This window comes from Toxotes jaculatrix, chromosome 23 (genome assembly GCF_017976425.1).
Source record: "Toxotes jaculatrix isolate fToxJac2 chromosome 23, fToxJac2.pri, whole genome shotgun sequence".
In the NCBI taxonomy this organism is placed as follows: Eukaryota; Metazoa; Chordata; class Actinopteri; family Toxotidae; genus Toxotes; species Toxotes jaculatrix.
The window spans coordinates 11,225,328-11,241,118 of NC_054416.1; the positions used below are offsets into that span (position 1 = coordinate 11,225,328).

Here is a 15,791-nt window from a genome sequence, read left to right on the forward strand (position 1 = left end):
GTCTGAAATGGGCTGATGACTGATTTAGTTTTAGCTAAATGTGTACAGTGAGTAGCCAGTGCATTACCTGTAGCTACACCTACAGGTAATGCACTGTGGTACACCTTGGCTGTAAATCGTGTCCCACTGCCCAGATTTGATCTGACTGAGATGTGTCTGCATGCTTCAGGCTTAAGTGACACATATCCTAAAAGCCAGAGCAGCAAACTGAGAGGTGTACAATAAAGTGGCAGTTGTGTATATGCAGCAGATAATCTATTAAGGTTGAAGAAAACTGGATGTAACAACTCTTCTACACTTGGGTGTCAGAGCCGGGTCAGAGTGAAGCCCTGTGCTAAGCGCCTGCCAAACACATTAAAAGTCTCTCGGAGATAAAGGAGCCGTCCCTTTGACATTTTGAGAAATGCCATGTATGACAACCTCTAAAAGCTACAGGAAATCTGTTCCCTCTGCTTCATGTTCTACAAAGCCTTTTCCTTTCAAAGGCAGCATGAGAGTGACAAACCAGAGAGCAGTCTAGACATTTTAGCATCTCCGGCTTCAGAGCTGTGTGCGCTCTCTTTCTCCTCCATGCTAATTCAGCTGGGGTCACACCGCTGAGTGTTTGCTTGAATGCTTCACTGTGGGATTAGGAGATTCAACACGCAGACAGCCATTTGAATAATTGTTTTCAAATGTCTTTCTTAATATCAAGATCCCATTACTTACTATTCTGCACACTTTCTGGTGATGAGTGCTGGGACTGTTAAGTTTGTGTGTGTGCCAGTCTAATGGAAGGCACTTATGCAAGGCCATGGAGACTCACTCAGGATGCGACATAAATGGAAGAACAGAACACAGAACACTTGATGTGGATTGGCTCATTAACTGCACAAGTGGAAAGACTACACTGCAGCCACCTTGGGATGAAGATAATGGCTTCGCTGTCATCTGTGTGACAGCACTAAGGTTTGGCCGACACGGCTTTAAGAAGGCAGCCGCTGAAGACACCGGTTTCTACACATCTGACATATATTCTGAAGTTAATTAAAGATGACAATTGTTCAGTGTTTCCCCTGCAATTTCACTGTTGGCAGGGCATATAGGCTTCAAAAGATAATGGGAAAACGTAAATACTGAAATCAATATCTATCATGTGCAATTTGTGGCTGTAGCCTGGGGGGGGTGCTTTGACAATGGGAATACTATCTTAGGTTAACATATAGGAATACATTGCAGAGGTACACAGTAACGGATTTTGTCATGAGATTCGACCCACTATGGCAAAAAAAAAAGGCAAAGCATAAGGTGTAGAGAATCGTTGACGGTACAACAACGGTTATCCTTGAGGCAAAGAATCTGATAGGAACAAAATCTTGTAGCGATCCATAAAAACAGTATACTGTCATACTGCAGCTGGCCAGCACCGGCCCAAAGAATGCGAAGAGGACATTATCATTCCTGTGAAATGAACACATTAAAGTCCAGACATTTTAGTGTCAATCTACGTTCCATATCTCCAAAAGCAAACAAGTTTTCAGTAAACTATATTAAAGGAGTTTTAGTTTGTTTGCTTTGGCCACTTGGGGCAGTACAACAAACACTAAAAACTGGCACTGTCTCATGATTTCACAGCCATGAGACACATTAGCATTCATCTGGAGTTGTGTTTCTGGCCACCAGAAAAAAGAAAATATGAGTCCAGTGCTGACTCTCCTGTTAGATCTGGTTTGCTTTCCACCAACTCCTGAGGGCAAAGCACTATCTGGCTTATTAGCTGCTAAATGATCCACATTAACCAAAAAAAAAATCTCACATCTGTCTGTAAAATGTCTCGCAGTTCATATTAAATGACACTACATAAACATCAAGCCCTGGGAGCTGTCCATAGATCAAATTGCGTCATTACCACTTCCTGTCCCTAATGGCCGACAGCAGACACCTAGAGATGATGAGAACTCACAGCTCCGTCATCATCACAAACACACTTCAGTCTCTGGTGGAGCTAAGATTAAGACCAGCCCATCAGACAAACAAGTAGCAATCACTACACCACTGGATTATTTATTACACTTGTTTGCCTTTTTTTTTTTTTCTTTCTCTGCCCCCAATTTTCCTTCTTCTTGTCTTTCTACCTACTTCCCTCTCCCAAGGCGGAGACGGTCGCTAAGCAACGTGCACAACACAACAGTGCAGCTCTCCAACTTGGCTCTCTGCTCAGTGTACCCCTGTGGTTTCAGACAATCAAATACACGAGTGTGTGCACATTCATACAGAATGTGTGTGGGGAAAGGTGAAAGCTATGAATAGTTTCCATCTCATAAGTGAAAGCCAATAGTCCCCTCAGCTTTTAAGAGCTGCCTCTCGACTCGAGTGTACATCATCTTGCATTCATGGCGGATTTATTACAGGGCATCCAACTCTGAACTGCCTTTAACAGAAAGGACAAAAATGAATAAGAGCGTGAATATGTGAAGAGATATGCTTTTAATTCACTCCCGCTTCAATAAAACCACCAGAGAGACACCTGTTGCAGACACAGCTACCTAGAGACTTATGTGACATCGTCAAGGCCTACATGGTTCCTAATACTTCCTGGTACAGCCTAAATTTGTATAGTATTGTGTAATAATAGCCACCAGGTTGCAGCCACTATTGCTTGGCAACAAATTTGAGTTCCAAGAAGTGAAACCTGAATCAGCAGAGGCATCGAACTCAAAGAGATTTATCAGTGTCTAAAGAAACAAGGCTTTGGTTAGAGTGTGCTGAGCCTCCGACCAACCTGCAAAGAAACCCTGCAGCAAAGCTGACGGGAATGAATTCCCCACTGACGGCAACAAAAGCATTTAGCAAATCACTGCAGTACATTATTAATGCAATTATTCAAACACAATGTTGTTTTGTGCTGCCACATTACCACTCACACAGGTCCAAATTCAATCTGAGCACATCCTGTAGAAAAAAAAAAGTAAGACATTGTATTGTTTCCCCAGGTGCACCCACTAATCAAAGACTTTCACAGATTATGAGGTTACAGTAATCAAGCTAGCTGCTTACAGAGTGTACATTCGAAAATCAGAATTGACGTCATGGCTTTACAAAAATATACACTTTGTGGGCATGCACAGAGAGACACAACGACTTGGTGCGTCCAGTAGTTTAAAAAAGAAGGTAAAAACAGGAGATCCCATCAGTTTACAAAAGCAAAGCTCAAGAACAAATGGCACTTATTGTAACTATAGCAGTTAAGAATCTCCAGGGCAGCGTTACAGCCACACACACACGTAAACTAACACTCCCACAAATACAGCTCAGATTGGAGGTGCGATCATACCTCAGTCAAGCCTGTAAATTTCACCAGATTATTCCAATTAGGACAGGGTTCTGCATTAAAAAGCAGGTAAACACGAGCTTTGTTAAAGACTCATTACGTCATCTTTCAACAACAAAAAAAAAAAGTTCAATCACAAATTCCACAACAAGATTTGAGCCCCAATCTACTTCTTATGCAATCTACTTCTCGCCTCAACCTGAGTAAGGTTCCAAAGAAAACCTTGCTTTTAGCATCGACCACAGTCTTAGCATACGGTTCCCAATTCTATTTGGCATTAAAACAACAAGGTCTTCAAACACAGAATCCTGAAATTCTGCTCTGAACTGACCTGCTGTGCAGTGTTTCATCATCCTACCAAATGAACTCTGCTGACTAATGTACTACTTGTAAACTTGCAGGTGATATGTTAAGATTCAATTTCAGAAATTTATTTGGACTGTGTGTGTGTGTGTGTGTGTGTGTGTGTGTGTGTAAATGTGTAATGTTTAAGTAAACCGGCTGTTTAAAACAATGCTTCTCCACCTCAGGACTTTATGTTGCTGATGGAAAAAGGATCTGACTGACCTATAATTAGTTTTATCCACATCAAACATTCCCAAAATAAACATCACATGGCAGGTGTAACTCAATTTGTGTAAGCTGGCTGAACTAAGACAGCCTCAGGCCTCCACCCCCACTGTGCTCGGCTCCTGGTCCCCCTCCGTGGCGGGGCTGAGAGGTCCGGCCCACCACAGAGACAGGGTGTTGTCTTGGCGGATCTCCTGCGGTGACATCACCGCTTCACCTCCCTCGCCGTCGGAGGCCGAGTCACCCTCGCTGTCGCCGGGCCACGGGAACTGCCGCTGGCCGCTGGAGGTCGCCAACAACGGCATGAAGGGATGAATACTGTAAAAGGATGGAGGAACAGAGGGGAGCAGGGAGAAAATGAGGAGTGTTTGTAGGAATCTGAGATAACTGACATTTCTGATATTTACAGACACTTCGATAAACACTAAGTATATGATTTATTTCAGTCTTTAAATGACTGAATTAACTGTGACTGAAATTTTAAGATTCTATCCATAACTATAGCTCATTCACAGCCATGGCAGTTCAACTTTTAGTTCATCAGTTACCTTCATCTCTTCTATAGAGACTGCACTAACATTCGATTCTGTGAATTGCTACTTAGCAACAGAGCCATTTCCTGGGTTTTTCATAAATACATACTCTCTCTGTTCTCACTGTATGTTGTGCAGTATTCCAGCTGTGACACTGGATGCTGCTTCTTCTCTTATCCAAAATATTCTGGATGATTTGATATGATTTCAGGACAATCAGGCAGAAAAACAGCAACACATACCTGTATTTTATGACTGCTTCCATTCTGTCCTCTATTCTCCTTTTATGTTTGTAACCACATTCAGTGTGATGCTTTTCCATTAGGATGCTTATTGTCTGTGACTGTATTAACAGTAGTTAGTTGAGGGCTAACGGACTTTCTGTTGTTATACTTAACTTCTGACAACAAAATATCCTGTGACCTGAATAATAGTAAGTCTTTGGTTTCTATATTTTATAAATTTATTTTGTTCACTTAATAGGATATAGCAATATGCAACATTACCCACTGATTTTGTGTCAACAGCCAGTGGGATGGGTTAGATGTTTTTTTTTAGAAATCATACCTGATGCCATTGGTACAGTCCCAGTGAGCCTGGAACCTCATCTGAGGTTGCAGTAGCTCCTCATTACCATCAGGAGGAGCTGTCTGGGTGTCCCATACTGACACCACTCCCTCTGTGTCCCCGCTCAGCAGGTACCTGCCTGACCTACACACACACACACACACACACACACGGAACAGCCACAGGACAATGCAAGTGCCAACAGAGGTCAGAGGTAAATGATCCTTAAAATTCAATAAAACTGTCAAACCAAGTCGACAGAGAGGATGCAGAGAAACCAGATGAATGACAGGATGATCATCCTGTATCATGTGGATTGTAGGGCTGTGTCACTGTTAAAGCTCACAGCATGTATCAATGAGCAGGCTTCTAATTAGCAAAGTCAACTTACAGGTCCAGGTCAAAGTAGATGCGTTGGTTAGTGGCAACGTTCCTCTTAAGTGAAAACACAACCTTTCCCGGCTCTCTTAAATCCCAACACAGGATTTCTGGATCCTGCGCGCGCACACAGACACAGACACACACACACACACACACACACACACACACACACACACACACATACAAACACACACAATTTACCAGTGCTCGACAGGCCAGCAGCTATCAGATTCCTTTGTTTAATCATTTGTGCAGGTAAATCACTATCACATCTTTTAAATACCATCTGTTTCCCTGAAACTGAATAATTAATAAACCCAAACTGAACATTTCTTTAAAAAAAAAAAAAACAATAAAATACAATAAAAAAACTGAAATCAGAGTAAAACTATCAAAACAACAATGAAAACTAGTAACACACTGATGCAGTCTCACTTTGCTGTGATGCTGTCTTGATATTGTTTCCATATTGACCAGATGTGTGCCTCTGTACATGCTGCCAAACTGTAGATTAGATAACTGGCAGTGCGTGACTTGCGCTACAGAGCAACTTTACAGACACTGGAACACAAAACTAGTGTATATTTAATCTGACCAGGGTGGCATAAGGTAACAGAAATGAATGGAAAGCACTGAATCACAGAGAGGTTGGTGGCTACAGAGTCTGTACACTCCAAGTCGTCAACAGATGATTCTAGACAATTTGTATGATGTATAACCAGAAAACTGTCCAAACCTATGGCTTTTATAGAAAAGGTGCACATTACTGTAATGTACTGGCTAATAAATCATATTATCATCAAATTCTTATCAGTTAAATGGCAGTTTAACACTTGTGAAAACTATCTATTAATGGAAAAAAAACTGTAAAACTGAATATAAAAATCTAAACGTGATAGTTGCAGCTCCTGTGACAACGAACCTCTGCAGCACCTTTGTGCAATACAACGAATCCTTCAGCTGCTGATTTTTGGGGAAACACCTCGATGCCTAATCAGATTCAGAACATGCTGACTCATATCATCAAGATGGGAGTTCAGCACATAAAGCTCTTATCCAAAAGCTTTGATAATGCCTGTGTAAACCAATTCTTCAGTGCAACAGACCAAAGTGATTTGTTACCTGTTTAACGCACAAGGCTCACTGACGGCGTGTGTGAGATCTAGAGCTGCCTCTTTTTCCAAAAGTCAAGTTCGAACGAATGTGAGATGACGTGCAGTTTGTTCAGATGAATTTGAACGTGCACGTTATCGCAGTTTGATTTTCTTTGTTAGTTACTTTGCCGAGCCAAAATAGTGTCCTCCATTTTTTACAGCAAACGATGTAACAGCACTAGTTTAGTTTACTGATAGGTCAATGGGGCATGCCATAGGTCAAGCTGAGTGTAGTTTCAGAGTGCCCTCTGCTGGATTACAAGGAAAACTACTTTAAAGTCTGTTGCTCCTTCAGACTGGATATTTTGAATTCAAAAAGGTCATTACAGAGTGAATATTAACTTTTTCTCCCCATGTTAAAAGAATTTTAAATAAAAAGTGACAGCCCAACGAAGCAGCATTATTACTTCTTCTCTGCATGCTGTCATATGTCCGTGTGTGTGTGTGTGTGTGTGCATGTGTTCACCTTGCGCCCGCCAGTGTACAGGTAGTTGCCGTCAGGGGAGAAGAGCAGATGGGTGAGGCCTCCGTGGTGGCGGGTCGGCAGCAGAGCCAGCAGGGTGCCGTCTTGGCAGGAGTAGAGGCCAGCGCAGCGGGAGTAAGAGCCACAGGCGTAAACAGACTGGCAAGGGCTGAAGCCAAAGCAGGAGATGATGCCACTTTGGCCTTGCTTCTTCACTGCAGTGAAGACAGGAGTGATGTTTGGCAGGGCTTTCAGAATTTAAAAAAAAGGTTCACAGGACACAACAGCTCCTACATTCCTGTTTACATCTCTGAGAGAAAAACTCTCCTCAACACTACACACACAAACACACACACAGTCACATTTGTGTCATCTGTTTCTTTTTATGGTTTCCACATCATCCTCTTTCTCGCTTTTTTGAAAAGATTTCGAGCACATTTTGGCACCTAACAGCAGAGGCAAGGGTTTGGCACAGCCCGCGCACGTATCACATAACTTGTTTTTGAGACTGACCATACATTTCTGCATAATTTGCAGCTATTAGTTATCAAGCAGAGCCGATGGAGCCAAACACACAGGAAACCATCCGCAGTGATCTACCACAGCAGGATGTTGAGTTGCCAGCACAGCAGGGCTGAGTGTTACTCAAGAAAAATCTTTATTTCATGCACTTGCATATTTTACCATGTTTGCCTGTTGCCACCTGAAAAGCAGGGTTAAGGTCATCCTGCATACATTGTTACTTTATATAGCAAATAACTGAAAAAATCTTATTGGGGGAAAAAAAACTATTTGTAGAACCAAAAGAAAGCTGAAGAAATTGGTTCAGTTGATTTCAGTACATTTCAAAAACCTTCCAGCGAACTGAAACTTGTTTGAAGTGTGTGACCGAGATAAGGAACTCATTCCCGTAAACATTTACTTTCCTTTATTTCATGTCAGAAGCACATTATAAAACGTTGGTTCGTTCAAGGAGACTTCAGCCTATTAGATCTGACAGCCAGTCGTCAGACAGCAACTTACTGAACACAAGAAACAACCGACTTCACATTATCCTCTTCACAATGTCCCTGTTTACTTGTTGTTTCTCCTGTGTGCTGTATTTTCCAGGAACATATCTTGTGAATGCAATTCTTTCTTTTGTTTTTTACTCTAAGTTTGGAGCATCCTTGAACAACACGGAGAACCTACGAAAAAATCCCTGCTCCTGAATAGTAACACACATTTTATGAAACTCCTAACTCTGTATTTGTTCTAATTATTTATCAAAAATAATTCACATTGAGATAAACTGTTAATAATAATTTTAAAATGATTTTAAAGATGCTTTTAACATTAATCCATAACAATGCAAGGGAATAGACGTAGTTTGTTTAAATGGTTATAAACTTTTGTAAAAGAATCACTGTCCAAGGTTAACATGTCTTCAAGTTTACTTGCTTGTACTGTAATGTATAAACCACCAATATGACGTGTTATGCCAAAACAAGAGCAGCTGATAACTGACCTACTGTGGGCCGCTCCTCACAGTCTCTGCCGGGACGCTCAGTGTAGAAGACTCTGACGGTTTTGTCAAAGCCACAGTAGAGCTGCGTGCCGTCGGGCGAGAAGCAGAGGGAGTGCGCCGCCGTCAGCTCATCCAGGTGATTGTAGGGTCGGAAACTGGCTCGCACCTCCCCATAAAATGCATCCCATACGTGGACTGGGTTGTCACGGCTGCTGCTGGCTAAGCTGCGGAACAGGAGAGAGGGAGGCCAGACAAAAAGAATGGGAAAGAAGGAAAGCGGGTGAGCAATGAGAGAAGGACTGACAGGCGACAGGGAATAGGGAGGGAATGATGCAAATTATGAAACAAGGGTGAATAAATGCGGTGAATACTTAACTGAGTCAATCTTTATTGTCCCCAAGGGCATTTTGTTTTCTTTACAGCTTGCGATTAACAGATGACTCAGTTTAGAGTTTCAAACCAAAAGAATATATTTAGTGTGCAGTGACTGAACGTAACGTGATTATCAGCATTTCTATCAAAGCAGCTTGTGGAATAAAATAGAGTTACACCTTCATCCCAGAGGACACAGACTCAAATGAAACAGGCTGTATGACCAAAAAACTCTGTTTGATTCATTCTCCCGTTTCCAGCCTCAGCTGCACCACGTCCACCTGAACGTACCAATACATCAAAACAAACACACAGCACTGTGCTGTGCCTCATTATGGAGACAAGACCACAGCGCATTCTTATTGATTCAAATCAGGGCCAAAGACTGAGGCATGCCTTTTTAACTCTAATTATTGGCCACTGAACAAATGCCGAAACATCACTGCGGCTCAATTAGACAAAGGAAATTAGCCCCTACCGCTGCTGCTGTGTTCTGTTATGGCCCCTCTGAGCCGCAGCTTTATTCCAGAGCAGGGAAATGCCCAATTATAATGCTAGACTGCTGCTAGCTTGGAGCGATGCCTAGAACTCAGTGCAACTTAACCGAGCCATAACAGGGGCCCTTATTCCCTCTCTACAGGAGGGGCATCAACAACAAATGGCTTTTGGCAGACAGAGAGTTCAAGGAGTGCTGGGGGAGGAACAAGAAACAAAATGGGGGACGTAAAAAGAGGGGGAGAAGGAGACAGAAAAGGTACTAGCAAAACAGGTTTCCTGTGGATGTGTTTAATAATCACGACCATAACCTTTTATCTGGCTGTCTCAGCATTGCACAGTCTACACTGAGATTGTCTGACCACCTGGCTGTGCTCTGCAGGAGTTCCTCTCTGATATGTGGCAGAGATCTAAAAAACATGAAGAGTATCTGCTGTCAGCTCCAACTGGCATCCTTATCTTCTTGACAGGCAGGTCTTTGCATGGCTTTGGCAGACACACACACAGGCTCCTGAAGTGGTTCATTGTCCACTTGAGTCCTTTGTTGATCGTTCTGCTGTTTACACAACTCTCATCTCTGGACGTCCAGATCCTGACCCCCCCCAGCCCCTCCTCTTATTCAGTGAGGGCTGTCCGGTGCTGGGGTGAAGCAGCGCCAACACTGGGCCTTGATCAGAGGAATATGTCGGAAGGTGGAGGCTACAGCTGGAGGATGATGGGAGCTGGGGGAGGAGTGGTATGCATGGCGAAAACTGCTGGCAACTTGACCTCAGCTCGTTAGCGCGGCTCTACCTCTCTCCTCGCCACAGACGATGTGCATTGTCCACGGTGACGGCTGGGTGTAACTGATGTTGGCTCTGCTTCACAGCGCACGCACAAATACACAGTGATGTCATAATCAGCACACTGTAGAAGCCTGTTAGAGAGCGCGCCTGCGCACACACACATACATACACAGCAAAAAATGAGAACAAGATGAAAGGAGAAGCCCTAAGTCGGGGAATCATGAAGCCCTTTAAAGGTGTTGTCTGGGCTCTGGAGTGCTGTTAGTGGGCTGAATCATGCTGAAAAGCACCGTGGGTCTCAAACAGCCGAGTGGAATGCGACGGAGGCAGAGGCAGACAAGACGAAGGCCAACTCTTCACTCATAATGAGAGACATCAGAAAGCTTTTACAGCTTCTCTCCATGCTGGCAGCTGGCTCCCACAACGAGTGCAAATACCACAGGGATCAAAGAATGAGTCACAAGCATACAACAATATCTTCTATATTCAGATAGTCTCTTAGTCAGGCTCAAGCATACAGAACATTTTTACTCGCACACAGAAAACACAGTGTCCTAGTCTAACCATCTCAGATCTAGATTAAAAACATCAATCACCGACTGACACTAGCCTCTATAGACAACATAGTACCTTTTCTGTGTATACATTCTTCACCATCTGGCGAGGCGACCTTTCGCAGTGAACTTTAAATGTCTCATCTATCCACCTGTTAAGAGCAGAAGCTCAGGGAATAGTCTGGCAAAGATCAAGTTCAACTCACAAGCATGTGTCAGGATCCAGAGAGTTCATCTTGGGGTACCAGCAGTAGTCGTAGATGGTGTCTCCCTCCGCCATCCTCAGCACTGGACTCTGCCAAAGAAGGACCAGCAGAAAAGATCATCAGGCTCACCAATGCAATACATAGACACTATCACACACAGCCTTGTAGTGAAATTTGATATCAAAACCCAGTGGCACAATGTGAGACACAGAGCAATCAAAGCTCAATTTTCTACTCTTTTGGCGATGACTGTGAGATCTCAGTAATGGAGGAAAATGGATTATATTTCAATTATTTTTGCTCAGTGATCCCAATCTACCAGCCTGTAATACAATTAAAAGACTGGCTCACCACTTGGTATTTCCCAAAACCTAAAAGACAGAAGGCTTATTTTATTCTGGCTGTTAAATTTTCAATAATGTATTTTCTCAAGCGGTTGCCTTAAATTGACTTTTTTTGGTTTGTTGTATTCTTAGCTGATGCCGTAACACAGCATACATCCAACAACTGTCTGTCTTTGTATAAAAGGTTAGATAACACACAACAGGCTGTTGACCTTTTCTTAACTGGAATGATTTCACAAACACAAGACAGCAATTGAAAGAAATATCAAATATCTCAAATGTGATTAAGATATTGAAAAAAATATCTACTGCGCGGCACAACACAAAGCTTGCATACACAAACTAGACAAATTCTAACTCCAAGATGATACTCGTTAGCTCTAAATTTAGTCCCACACATTAAACACAAACAATGTGTGAATTCTGAATGTAAGATGGTCAATAAAAATTAAATTCAATTAAAATGATCGCATGATTGGATCAACTTTGTAGATGCAAAAGAGGAGTTTTTGATGGTGATTTATTTCATTTACTGAGACTCAACAGAATGTATTTATGTCCCTTCTGTCCTACAGAGGATTGTATGTGCGAGTGCTCCAACACTGCAGACATGAAGTGACTTCAACTTGGACCTGAAGGGGGCACTAGAGCAAATATATCTACTGAGCAATTTTGCTCAAAACCGGCCTCTATCAATGTTCAGAGGGCAGCTGCTTTTTCCGTCCTCTGCTCAAACATTAGGCACCGACGGCAGGCTATCTCTGCGCTCACCATCTCTGGAAGCAAGTCCCAGTTGTAGCTGTAAATCTCTGGAGGGAGGTTGTAAACACGGAGCACATTGTCTGCACTGTTGGTCAGGATACAGGAACCATCAGGGGCCCTAGGTTAGGAGAGGAGAAAAGGATGATGGTGCATTAACCTCTTTGAGCTGAAGACAAGTAAGAGAGTAAGTCAACATAAAAATATATAGAATAGAAATATAGTATAAATACTATTATATACACAACTGAGATACTGATTTATCTTGACCACAAGATCAAGATAACTGGTAGCCTCTTTTATATCTGGTGCGGTGTTAGTGCTAGTGTCCCCACGTTGACCTTAATAAGGAAGATAAACATAGAGGAACTGATTGTTTTAATTTCATTTGGACAGAAAGTTATTTTCTCCCTGTAATCCAGCAGATCAATAACTGTCCTTGATCTGCCACAAGGCACAAAATGTAAAATGCAGTGTAGGCGTCCCTGCAGTACTCTTAGTCATTTATGATAATCAGAAAAATATTTAGCACCTTAAAAATCTCATCCATGATGTATTTTGTGTTATGTTGATATTAGATCAAATTACCACTTGCAGCCTTTAAGGTAATTCTCTGGGAGGCTGGAGTAATCAGTCCAGGAACCTGTCAGCATCTGGGGGTTCTGGGTAAAATCTAATCCAAGGCTGAGGACGGGATAGAGAGAAAGACAGACCCTTGATCAAAGAATTGTAATCACAGAACATGTAATTCACACAACAAACTCATCCATTCAGCTGAAAAACTGACTTTCCATCTATTCGTGTTGAGGATATAAAGGCTTCTGAATAAATATAACAAAATCTTGTCTTTTGTCAATTATCATAATATTTGGATTACAACAAGATGGTCCCACACTTCCTTGCAATTTCCTGCTGGGGTTTGGCTGAAGAAACTGAAAATAGGTCTTTCTGCTTTTGACTGGGCCTTTTTTAAACATGGCAGCACCGTTAGTTTCATTTTCAAAAGGGCTTGAGTTGATTACATCTGGGTGACTTAAGTGAATTATTTTGGTTTTTTTTAATAACCTGACTTGGCAGAGGATAGCCTGCTAAGTTAACTGTTAACAGACCGGAGACATTTTAATGCACGCTACATTATGGTGCATGAGCTGTACTTCTTATTAATATTAAAAGAACAACCAATGCTGCAATTGTGAAGTTGCATGGCTGCCACTGTTTTCTACTTTGAGTGTGTACTGAGGAGTGGTAGTGCTATTAAACTGAAGAGACAAATAATGGCTAAACAGAACAGGAATCATCTTTTAAGAGGATTCGGTTGGGTGTGTGGAGTACATTCACAAAAGACTGTTTCTCTGTTTTACAAACATATTTGCTTAACTCATCTACACAGTGATTGCATAACATCACCACCCCCCACAAATTCCTGCTCGAAATAGCTCACTTAATGGTCTGCCTGCTGTATCTTTACCCCAAGATATGTGGACCCTGAGGTTAAAAATAAACCTGGCTTCTTCCTTCACTCACTGCTGCCCTTCACTGGGACTGTCTGCAGATCCGTTAGTGTTGCGCTCCTCCTCTGGTTTTGTCTCTCCTTCTTCATCGTGCCCTCCATCTCCATTCTCGTGGCATTCTTCTGCAGCTTCCTGACTGACAGGCACCTCTTCCTCTCCTTGACCTTTCTCCCCACATTGTCGTGGCTCTCCTGTACCTTGCATGAAAGAATAAAATTGTGCAGATTAACGAATTAATCTCCAAGTTAATCCTAAATCATAATCTCTGACACACATTTAAATTCATTACTTGAACGAACAGATTATTTTTTCCCAGTCTGGCATTTAATTTAACACATGCAGCTCCACGGAAACAGGTACTTTACTTTGTGCTGGTGGGGCTGGGTCTGGGTCTTCCAGCAACAAGCCAGCCTGTGCTGGTGTTTCTCCATGCATCTCAACGGACTCTGCAACTTGTCCCAGCCCCTGTTCCTTCCCGCTCATCCTGAGCCGCTTGGCAGCAGGAGGGGCCCCTTCCTCTGAGGTCTGTCCAACCTCTAAGCAGTCACCTTCAGGTAAAGGTAGGGCCCGTTGGGGGGGCTCATTATCCGCTTCTGCATCCTGCCCCGCACCTGCCACACCTCCACTTTCACCACCTCCAGCTGAGTCAGACATTTCTCTGTGTGTATCAGTCTCTTCTGTCAAGTCCTCTACCTGGGGTCTAAGTCCCTTGTGTCCAGCGGTTGGCTGTCAGACGTGGGTGAGGTAAGTGCTACTAGGATAGTGCTTCTTCCTGCAATGTGGGTGTTTGAGTCTGCTGGGGGTCGAGGACATCACAGCACCCACTAGTCTAAAAAAACAGTGAGGCCATCAGAGGCAGGGGAACAGGGCAGGTGAGAGCAATGATATGAAACAAAAGAAGATGAAAAAAACATCAAAACAATGTAAACGTATACGAGCACTTCTGCACATATTAAAGCACATGCATCATTTAAAAGAAGTGAACATAACGTTGCCTGATTGGAGGAATAATTAACTGACACTCAACAAACACCTGTAGCTAGTCGTGACGTGCAAACCACTCCAAACTAGCATTAATGCTGATTTTGCTAAGTTAACGTTTGCGAGGTACAAATTACACCACCAAACCTTACACGCTTTACTCCTCGCATGCCCTGCTCCCGTTATCTAACTTGCTGAACGACGCTCGAAACTGACTGACAAAATGCTTCAATTTCCTTTAACCGCCCGTCCACCACAGACACAGCAACCACCTCACGTTAGCTCATGTTAGCATTAGCCTAAGCTAGCTTTCTGATGCTACATACCTGTGTTGTGGCTTGCTTGTCCGGTGGTTCCGCTCGCAGTTTGTCTGTACACACGCTTCTCCTCGACGGTATTAAAGTTTCATCTAAAGCCGGAGAGTACGAGTGACATAGGAGACTACGCGACGTCCTTCTACTTCAGGACTTTCTTTTCATTCACCAGCTCATTACGAGTTGTAAACACTCTGGGCGGCCATGTGATTCAAACTATCGCGAGAATTGCGCTAATAACGCTGGGCAACACTCATGGTTGGCTTTCTGCCCAGTGATGGGTTTATGACATGTATGATACACAATTTATGGATTTTGAGCAAATAAGAAATAGTGAGTCTGTCACTGCTAAATGCTATTTATTTAGTATTTATTTTGTTCTTCAAACAAACAAAAGCCAAACTATTTACACATCTTTAAGTTGTTCTTTTCCAAAACAGTTTCATTACATATGCTGTTATTTTAACAACATTCAATGACTTATGAAGCAAAGGAGCTGAGCTGACTGGGGTGTAACTATCATTATATCTTTCAGACCGTTATTGTTGGAACGACAGTTTCCAGGGATACAATGAACCAGATGATCAACTTCATACCATGAGAGGACAGGCTGTGACAGGATCTTTTCAAAGGCTACAACCAAACATCCAGGGCTTTTTGACAACATTGCAGGTTATCTAATTATAAAAGCCTTTGTAGTTCAGTAAAATAAACTGCAAATAACTACAGCTTACTCTTTTAAGACTGACTGACCAACAACTAATACCACACAGTATCAGCTTTTAAAAATGTCAAACATTGGTATTTTTAAAGTCATCCGCAAGAATGAAAACCTGATATCATACTTGCATGTTTAAAGTCAGTTATTCTGTTTTGGCAACTAACTGCAACAATTTTAAACACAAAAACCATTTAGTATTAATTCAACAGCTATGACATACTGGAGTCTACTGTGGCTACCTTAGTTTACACAGTCAGTGATGGC

General features: G+C 42.4%; 1 protein-coding gene across 4 annotated transcripts; it reads right to left on the bottom strand.

The window, feature by feature from the left end:
• Positions 1-2,432: 2,432 nt before the first annotated feature.
• Positions 2,433-15,005, bottom strand: wrap53 (WD repeat containing, antisense to TP53). 4 transcript variants are annotated; one of them, XM_041031382.1, is made up of 11 exons: positions 14,819-15,005; positions 13,877-14,335; positions 13,525-13,708; positions 12,589-12,684; positions 12,013-12,121; positions 10,898-10,986; positions 8,486-8,709; positions 6,982-7,193; positions 5,372-5,475; positions 4,981-5,124; positions 2,433-4,198 (listed from the first exon to the last, which is right to left on the bottom strand). In XM_041031382.1, the coding sequence occupies exons 2-11, from the start codon at positions 14,163-14,165 to the stop codon at positions 3,973-3,975; spliced, it is 1,677 nt and encodes a 558-aa protein (XP_040887316.1). In that variant the 5' UTR covers positions 14,166-14,335; positions 14,819-15,005; the 3' UTR covers positions 2,433-3,972. The 4 variants fall into 4 exon arrangements, with proteins under 4 accessions (XP_040887316.1, XP_040887315.1, XP_040887317.1 ...); XM_041031381.1 differs by having other exon boundaries at positions 13,877-14,340; XM_041031383.1 differs by lacking the exon at positions 14,819-15,005 and adding an exon at positions 14,645-14,724 and having other exon boundaries at positions 13,877-14,340.
• Positions 15,006-15,791: the final 786 nt, after the last annotated feature.

Coding starts and splice junctions, on each gene's coding strand:
- wrap53 (XM_041031382.1), bottom strand. CDS start 14,165: ATGTCTGACTCAGCTGGAGGTGGTGAAAGTGGAGGTGTGGCAGGTGCG. Junction 13,709..13,876: donor CCCAGCCCCACCAGCACAAA/GTAAAGTACCTG, acceptor CTTTCATGCAAG/GTACAGGAGAGCCACGACAA. Junction 12,685..13,524: donor AGTCCCAGTGAAGGGCAGCA/GTGAGTGAAGGA, acceptor TCCCGTCCTCAG/CCTTGGATTAGATTTTACCC.